Source organism: Lipophrys pholis (genome assembly GCF_963383615.2).
Source record: "Lipophrys pholis genome assembly, chromosome: 9".
In the NCBI taxonomy this organism is placed as follows: domain Eukaryota; kingdom Metazoa; phylum Chordata; class Actinopteri; order Blenniiformes; family Blenniidae; genus Lipophrys; species Lipophrys pholis.
Window position 1 is genome coordinate 30,395,684 of NC_137639.1, and position 9,156 is coordinate 30,404,839.

Consider the following 9,156-nt stretch of genomic DNA (forward strand, 5'->3'; position numbering starts at 1 on the left):
CTTCACGACCAGACGACTTCACGACCAGACTACTTCACAACCAGACGACTTCACGACCAGACGACTTCACGACCAGACGACTTCACGACCAGACTACTTCACAACCAGACGACTTCACGACCAGACGACTTCACGACCAGACGACTTCACGACCAGACTACTTCACAACCAGACGACTTCACGACCAGACGACTTCACGACCAGACGACTTCACGACCAGACTACTTCACGACCAGACGACTTCACAACCAGACTACTTCACAACCAGACGACTTCACGACCTCACGACCAGACGACTTCACGACCAGACTACTTCACAACCAGACGACTTCACGACCAGACGACTTCACGACCAGACGACTTCACGACCAGACGACTTCACGACCAGACGACTTCACGACCAGACGACTTCACGACCAGACTACTTCACAACCAGACTACTTCACAACCAGACGACTTCACGACCTCACGACCAGACGACTTCACGACCAGACTACTTCACAACCAGACGACTTCACGACCAAACGACTTCACGACCAGACGACTTTACAACCAAACGACTTCACGACCAGACGACCTCACAACTTATCGATCAGACGACTTCGCGACCTCGCAACTTGATGACTTCAAGACCAGACAACCTGGCAACCAGGCGACTTCACGACCAGACGAATTCACGACCAGACGACTTCACGACCAGATGACTTAACGACCAGGCGACCTCACAACCAGGTGACCAGACTGAATTATTCCCGGAGTCAACCAGATGAGGCGTCTCAAGGAATCACTGGTCCTCCTCTGCTGCAGGTGTTCAAGGAGAAGCTCTACGGGAAGAAGTACGTCTGGTTCCTGATTGGCTGGTATGCAGACAACTGGTTCAAGATCAAAGACCCCGCCATAAACTGCACGGTGGAGAACATGACGGAGGCTGTGGAGGGTCACGTGACCACCGAGATCGTCATGCTGAACCCGGAGACGGTCCGCGGCGTCTCCAACATGGTGAGCCACTGCAGTCCTTCCCCCACAGCAACATTAATCATCCTGTCACATGACTCCATGACGACCTGAACTGCCTGACTGACAGACCAGTGACATTTAAAGTGCTGCTGCTGGTTAACTTGTCACGATAACAATGGCTGCCATTTGAAAACCTGGAGGCGGATGTGAGGGTTTTTATTGAGAAGCCAAATCTTAAGCATTTGTCTGGTTCCTTTGATTAAAACTCGCCTGGAGATTTTGTTTCATGTTAAGATTTTCACAGTGGAGCTCCGGTTTCAACCAGGAAGTCATCTACAGACTCTGAAGCCCTCAGGGCCCGTTTCCATGGCAACGTTTCAAGTCAAGACAAATTGTTTTTGTTTCATAAAAGTTTCACGTTAACTTCAACAACCTTCAGAGAATGATGTCCGTCTCCACGGCAACGGCAGAAACAGTGGAAACGCTGTAGTTTTCCTGGAGGGCCACTAGTTGGTGCTGTTGTTAGTTATAGTACTGAGCATGTGCCGAAGAACTAGTGGTGACCAGGACCAGGACCAGCATAAGAACCAGGACCAGGACCAAGATCAGAGTTTCTGCCGTCTACAATCACATCACGTTATTGTGGATGTGATCAACTGGTGTCTGTTGTCGTTGGTTTCTATTCTCCACATCGTTCATGTTTTCATCGACCTTCGTGTTCCTGGCTGCCCCCCCCCCCCCCCCCCCCCCACACACACACACACACTGTTGTTGGCGTTCATGCAGCAACAGCCTCCACCTGCTGACGTTGCCTTGATGTGCCGCTTGGCGGATGATAAGAATTACCGTCAGGATCTTGCCGCTCCGTCTCTTCACGTTTCCATTTTCAACCAGGAACGAGTCAGATTCCTCCGGCGATGCGGCGCCGAGATTATCTGCCGTGGCGGCGCTGCAGGTCTGCTGCACCTCGTCAGCCCTGCTCAGGATCTTTAATGACAAACAGAGGGAGGAATTTCAATGACGTGGATTTGACAGAAACTTTGGAGCGTCTGATTGGCCGGCGAGGTGCCGCAGGGTCACAGTGAGGAACTGAGACGCTGAGGAACTGAAACGCTGAGGAACTGAGACAATGAGGAACTGAGACGCTGAGGAACTGAAATGTTGAGGAACTGAGACGATGAGGAACTGAGACAATGAGGAAGTGAGACAATGAGGAACTGAGACGCTGAGGAACTGAAACACTGAGGAACTGAAATGTTGAGGAACTGAGACAATTAGGAACTGAGACGCTGAGGAACTGAGACAATGAGGAACTGAGACGCTGAGGAACTGAGATGCTGAGGAACTGAAATGTTGAGGAACTGAGACTCTGAGGAACTGAGACAATAAGGAAGTGAGACAATGAGGAACTGAGACAATAAGGAAGTGAGACAATGAGGAACTGAGACGCTAAGGAACTGAAATGTTGAGGAACTGAGATGCTGAGGAAGTGAGACAATGAGGAACTGAGACAATGAGGAACTGAGACGCTGAGGAACTGAGACAATGAGGAACTGAGACAATGAGGAACTGAGACGCTGAGGAACTGAGACGCTGAGGAATTGAAATGTTGAGGAACTGAGACTCTGAGGAACTGAGACAATAAGGAAGTGAGACAATGAGGAACTGAAATGTTGAGGAACTGAAATGCTGAGGAACTGAGACTCTGAGGAAGTGAGACAATGAGGAACTGAGACAATGAGGAACTCAGATGCAAATAGTGTAATTTATAATGACGAGAAAGCAGGAGACAAAGTGACCGGCTGGTTTTTTCAACACGTTCTGTCGATGATAAACCGTCTTTCTCTCCTGCTCGTAGTTTACTGGTAATTTTCAGTTTTATTTTGTGTATCTCCGGTTGTGTGACGAGTTGTGTTTGAATGTGTTCGGCTCTTTCTGCTGATTTCATGGTTTTGTTTCTGTCTTTTATTGGTAATTTCGCATCTGTTCTTGTCCTTCTTGTCTAATTTGAGTCTTTTTATTTTACTCTGTGCGCGTGTGTGTGTGTGTGTGTGTGTGTGTGTGTGTGTGTGTGTGTGTGTGTGTGTGTGTGTGTGTGTGTGTGTGTGTGTGTGTTGATCACGGCTCTCTCCGTCAGACGTCTCAGGAGTTCATCTCGGCCCTGATGTCCCGGCTGGGGGGTAAGAACCCGGAGGAGACGGGGGGGTTCCAGGAAGCGCCGCTGGCCTACGATGCGGTCTGGGCTCTGGCTCTGGCCCTCAACAAGACCGTGGCCCCCCTCAAGGCCCGGGGCCGCCGTCTGGAGGACTTCAACTACAACAATCACGACATCACATCGGAGATCTACCGGGCCCTCAACACCAGCTCCTTCGAGGGGGTGTCGGTAGGTGAGGGGGGCGGGGCTAATAACACACCTGAGCCATCGCACTCTCTTAAAGGGACAGGACACACTTCTCTGGTACTCCGGAGTAATTAATAAAGTCTTAAATTTCAGTAACTAAGTTATAGTTACTAAAGAGCTATCGTCTCTCTGTTGTCTCTTGTCTTTGAGTCCTGCACTCAGCATCGGGTTAGCATTAGTATTAGCATTAGCAGAGTTGTTGGGTGCTTCCAAATAGTCCCTCCTCTCTCCTTTCCGATCCACTTCTCCTTAACCCCTGGATGACGTCACGGGGTTAAGGAAAGTTGTTAGGTAGCTTCCTAAAGGAGTTAGGAAAGGCGATCACGTTGTTTTGACAATCGGACCAAACTTCCACTCGGTGACGTACTGATAATCCGTCGGCGGCGAAGGTTAGTGACGTCTGCTGTGGTGAAAAAACTACGAATTTCCGGAAATGGACTACAAAAAGGGGATTTCCACCAGTTTCCCCTGTGGCTCTAACCACTGATATAAACTCAAATATCACAAGGTTTTACTCCCTTTTCAATCAAGGTGAGTTTCTCTGAAGACTTCGATGAGCTAAACACTTCCAGGGTTAAGGAAAAGTGGATAGGAAAGGAGAAAGGAGGGACTATAAGGACGTACCCAATGTCTCTCCCTGTCCTGCACTCAGTGTCGTTTTAGCATTAGCATTACCTGGTGTAGAATAGAATGCGTTATTTGTCATTATATAATTGATATAAGGAAATTGCAGGTGCTGATGTGGTCACAAATCTGACTGTTAGCTTTAGCATTAGCATAGCATGTGGCTCTGTGTCACTGAGGCGAAGCGTCTCCGTCCTGTTTGTTCCAGGGTCAGGTGGTGTTCGACGCTCAGGGGTCCAGGATGGCCATGACGCTGATCGAGCAGCTTCAAGGTAGACCGACCACCCCCTATTTATCATTTGTGTTTTGTGTCTTCTGTTGGTCATTTGACTTATTTTCATTAAATGTCATCTGTGCTGTTTTATCTCACGTTTGGTGTTTTCACATGTCGGTTCTGTGTTTAAACTGTTTGCAGTAACTTTGACATGCTTCTTGTGACTCGAGGGCTTTTTTTTTTTTTTTCTGGTGTTTTTGTTGATGATTGTGTCTGAGCTCAGGCTGAGTGTCGGTGCTCTCGCCTCGGCCTGTTTTCATCTCGTATTGATTGTTTGTTGCGCCTCGGCTCATCAGGCGGCTCCGCCGCGGTGAAGTGTGTTTGTGCTTCCAGGGACGCGAGGCTTCGCTCTAATTGGGCACGAGGCTCCGTTTTAAGCCCTGTTTAGAGAAGATGTGCTATTTGTCAGCGTCGCCTTAATGACGGAGGATTATTTCCCAGCTGAGTCCTGAAGACGAAGGTTTAAATCCTGCTTCAGTCTCACTGGAGTTCTGAGTAAATAAACTGATTTGAATCCACATGATGATGAGGAGGAAACCACTGGTGCCGTTGGTGCTAACGAACGCCCGCTAACCCACTTCCTGTTTCCGTCTGACTCGCAGGAGGAAGCTACAAGAAGATCGGATACTACGACAGCTCCCAGAAGAACCTGTCCTGGTTCGGGAATGACGTCTGGATCGGTGAGTTCGGACTGGAAACAATCACTCCTCCATCAACACGGCAGCAGACACGTTTTAGTTACTCGCTCCAAAAAGTAACTGGGAATAACTTTTAATACTCTCACACTCTGACCTCCTCTAATAAGCTGATGATGCCATTTTATTTTAACAGAAGGAAGAGATTACAGGAACCCGCAGCAATTATACTAATACAAATGCAAACAGTAACTTGATTCAATAGGACAGAAAAAAATACTTTTACTAAAGCTAACGACGGGCTCAGCTGGCAGGAGAGAAAGACGTATTAGTTCTGCCCATGCTAAAGCTAGCAATAGGCTCATTTGGAGGAATCGAAAGAATGGATAGCTCTTGCTAATGCTAAAGCTAACAGAGATCTTAGTCAGCATCACAGACACTAATAGAATCTCTGGTTATGCTAAAGCTAATTTTACGTAAGTCGCGCAACACTGAATAATACTTAGTGTGACCCAGGATGATTCCTGAAGTACTCTGACTGTCTGACTTTGGATCAGTGTTGAATTTTAGTTTGAAAGGGTGTTTAACTGATTTGTCTTCAGGTTCTTTGTCAGCAGCAGGAGTAGTATTTTATTAGCAATAGGCTAGCTACTTTAAACTGTTTCCATCTCATGTAGTTCTGAGTCTCGGTGTCTCTGTCCCCCCTAGTGGACTGATGAGGAACAGCACTTATTTTTATTGGAAAGGTAGTTTGTGTCTGTGAGGCCATTAGACTTCAGAGCTCATTGTTCTCTGCTGCATGTGGGTGTGGTTTCATTACTAAAACAAACAAAAGCGCCCACTAGTGGCCCGACATGAAAACTACACAATTTTCAGTGTTTCTCGGGTTTCCGCTGCATTTTCACTGTGAACGTTGTGGTGTGAACGCGGTCTAACAGCAGAAGGGGGCGCTATGACGTGACGTGAACCAGCGTTTTCAGACTCTTCCTCTCTCAGAGTTTGAGAAACAGACGTTGTTTCGTTTGTTCAATAAAAAACACTTCCAGCTGAACTCGAACCGGGTTCCCGTGGAAGGAGCAGATTAAAACCTGAGCGCCGACCCGCCTGGTCCGTCTCCACTCGGTCCTGATGGGCAGCGTGAAGTCGCCTGCTGGCGGCGGCGAGCCTCTGATTCTCCTCGCCTTGTTTACCGCCCGTCTCCTCGGAGAGGTGGCACGGAAAGAGGAAAGCAGGCGTGACGGAGCGGTTCCAGGTCAGCGAGAGCGGCGAGGGACGGCCGACCTGCATTCACACGGCGCTCTGCAGCCCGCTTCGTTTACAGCGCTCACTGAGGAGTCAGATTATATTTAATCCTTCAAAATTAATGGAGTTACTCTTCTACCCTCTTCAGCTCAGTTACATCACTGTGATGTGTAAAATATCTCCTCCCAGTTAGAGGAGATAATCTGGATGTTAGAGGAAGAAGACGCTCTATAATCTGGATGTTAGAGGAGGAAGATGCTCCAGAAGGGATGCACGGTGACGCAGTGGTTAGCGCTCTCGCCTCACAGGAAGAAGGTCATGGGTTCCTTTCTGTGTGGAGCTTGCATGTTCTCCCTGTGTGTGTGTGGGTTTCCTCCCACATTCCCAAAGAAACATGCAAAGCAAGACTCCCCAGCTCTGTCTGCTGCTACTGATGGGTCCATTGGTTAGTCATTTCACTACGTGTGTGTGTGTGTGTGTGTGTGTGTGTGTGCGTGTGTGTGTGTGCGTGTGTGTGTGTCAGTCATCCTGAATCCTGTAATTTCCTGACTCAGTCTGAGGAAGTTTGCTTGATTTGCTGCTGCTGACAGGAAGGACAGACATTCTTTTTATATTTTAACACACCACACACACACGCGCACATACACACACACACACACACACACACACACACACACACACACACACACACACGCGCACCCTTCCTGCACAGTCGCCTTAACAGCTCGCCTCTCCTCCTAATCGCTGTGGCAACTGTTACAGAGCTCGTCTCCATGGCAACACCCCGTCCTGATTCCTTGATGAAGGACGGAAGTGCAACACACACACACACACACACTCAGTCTGAAACAAAGTCGTCGTTAAAGCTCGTTCATGGCTCATATAAATAAATGTTATTTGTACTGTAACATAAAAAAAAACACTGAAGAAGCTTTTCCGTTAAACGCTTCATTGAAAAGGTTAAAAACCAAATAAAACGTCTAAAAATAAAACCAACATACAACACTGCGGGGTTTCAAATGAAGATGATTAGGGAGGGTGCAGGCATTAACACACACACACACACACACACACACACACACACACACACACACACACACACACACACACACACACACACACACACAGGCAGTGGGTCCGCCAGCTTCATCACCAGTCGTCGTTTTCACAACCTGTGAATGTGAATCTTTTCTGAAACGAACAAAAACCCTGTATTTTCACGTGAAACGCTTCACGGCGTAAACGGGGGTTTAAGTTTACACGTATCTGGGATGGAGTGATGACCTGAGTGAGAGAGTGATCATCCAACGTTAAAACAATGGCGGTCGATGCAAACATGATGAAACTGCTGAAAGCTGTGTGTGTGTGTGTGTGTGTGTGTGTGTGTGTGTGTGTGTGTGTGTGTGTGTGTGTGTGTGTGTGTGTGTGTGTGTGTGTGTGTGTGTGTGTGCGTATTCTGGAGGAAAACATCCCTCGGAGAGATGGCGGCTGTCAGAACATCTGCGACGTTTCCGTCAATATGGCCGCCTGCCGCGAGGCTGAAGATTCACCGTCACCGTCGCTGCTGTAGCTTCAGGCCCCGCCCACATGAGACCAAACCATCGTTCTTCTCTTTGTCGTTCTTACAAAGTGTCCCGCCCGTCCACACGGGAAACATCTGGGTCCACGACACCATGAGAGCGACTCAAAACGATGTAGTACAATCGCCAGGCCTATAGGTGGCACTGTAATGCCGCCACAGAAATACATAAAAAAACAAAGAAATGGACAAACGTTTTCTTATTAAAGCGACAAGCATCAGCAGGTCGTCCGCCATGTTGGAGGCGGGGTTAAATGTCGAGGGGCCATGATGTCATCACTTCCAGCTAATGTGCTTTGTGGATGATTGGACAAAAATGATGGTTCCATGAAACGGCGTCATGTGGGCGGGGCCCGAGTCCCCAAAAAATTATGGATATGAGAAAAATTGTATTTTATATTGAAGCTCCGCTCACTAACCTGGACCAGTCTACGAGCCGTGTTGGAAGTAATCTGTTACTGTTACTTTTCTAGTTCTGGCAGCAGCAAGCTGGTAACTGATTATTATTATAGTTACATTCTGAGCAACTATCTAATGAATATCAGGTAAAATCAGATAAATCAGAATAAATGAGGAAGAAGAAGGAGGAATGAGTAAAAGTGAGGAGGGATACTGCTCCGCTCCTCGCCAGGCCTCGCCGAGCCGCCACGACAGCTGTGACAGGCTTCTTAACCCGGACTGATGACACCCGGCGGCCCTCCAGGGGACGGCCTGACATATCTGACACTCTGAGACACACACACACACACACACACACACACACACACACACACACACACACACACACACACAAACACACACACACACACACCCTGAAGCTCATAATAACCACAGTTGTCTCCTTGTTTACGACAATGTAATTGGTTGATGGTTGAATATTCCACCGCTGTCGGCGCCGGGACGTCGGGCCTGTGTGGAGTCCAGATTAGTGAAGGAAAAAGACTCCGCCTCCACCTCTGACTCCCCCTCCATGGTGTGGCGGCTTCCACACGTTGAACATAAACCTCTACATCGAGCCGGTTTTCGTCTTTGAGAAGAAGCGGGCCGCCATGGGGATCAGTGTCAGCCCAACAAGCTAGCATTTGCCGCTAAGCTAGCAAACAAGTAAACACTAGTTTTGTATTTTTAGAGCAAAAGCGATGTTTTTTTGTTTTGTTTGCGTCTGCAGGCGCCGGCCCGCCGGCTGACCGCACTGTGGTAATCGAGGAGTACCGCTACCTGTCCCAGAAGCTGTTTGCCGCCGTGTCGGTGTTCGCTGGCCTCGGCATCCTGTTGGGAATCGTCTGCCTCACCTTCAACATCTACAACGGAAACGTCCGGTGAGTTTTCAAACCTCAAACTCACGTCCAACTGAGGTGACCTTGTTTCAGGAACAAATAGCTTTGATTGGCGTCACGACGGCGTTCAGGGTTGTTAAATTGGGACCAAGAGAAAGAGCACTGTT

General features: G+C 48.4%; 1 protein-coding gene across 1 annotated transcript in view; it reads left to right on the top strand.

The window, feature by feature from the left end:
- The window catches only part of gabbr1a (gamma-aminobutyric acid (GABA) B receptor, 1a), a 33,652-nt gene that overhangs the window by 16,480 nt on the left and 8,016 nt on the right, over positions 1-9,156 (top strand). The window contains exons 11-15 of the mRNA XM_080471323.1: positions 808-999; positions 3,095-3,340; positions 4,191-4,254; positions 4,859-4,936; positions 8,881-9,026. Coding sequence (XP_080327449.1) covers positions 808-999; positions 3,095-3,340; positions 4,191-4,254; positions 4,859-4,936; positions 8,881-9,026 — 726 coding nt within the window. The remainder of the gene's footprint in view (positions 1-807; positions 1,000-3,094; positions 3,341-4,190; positions 4,255-4,858; positions 4,937-8,880; positions 9,027-9,156) is intronic.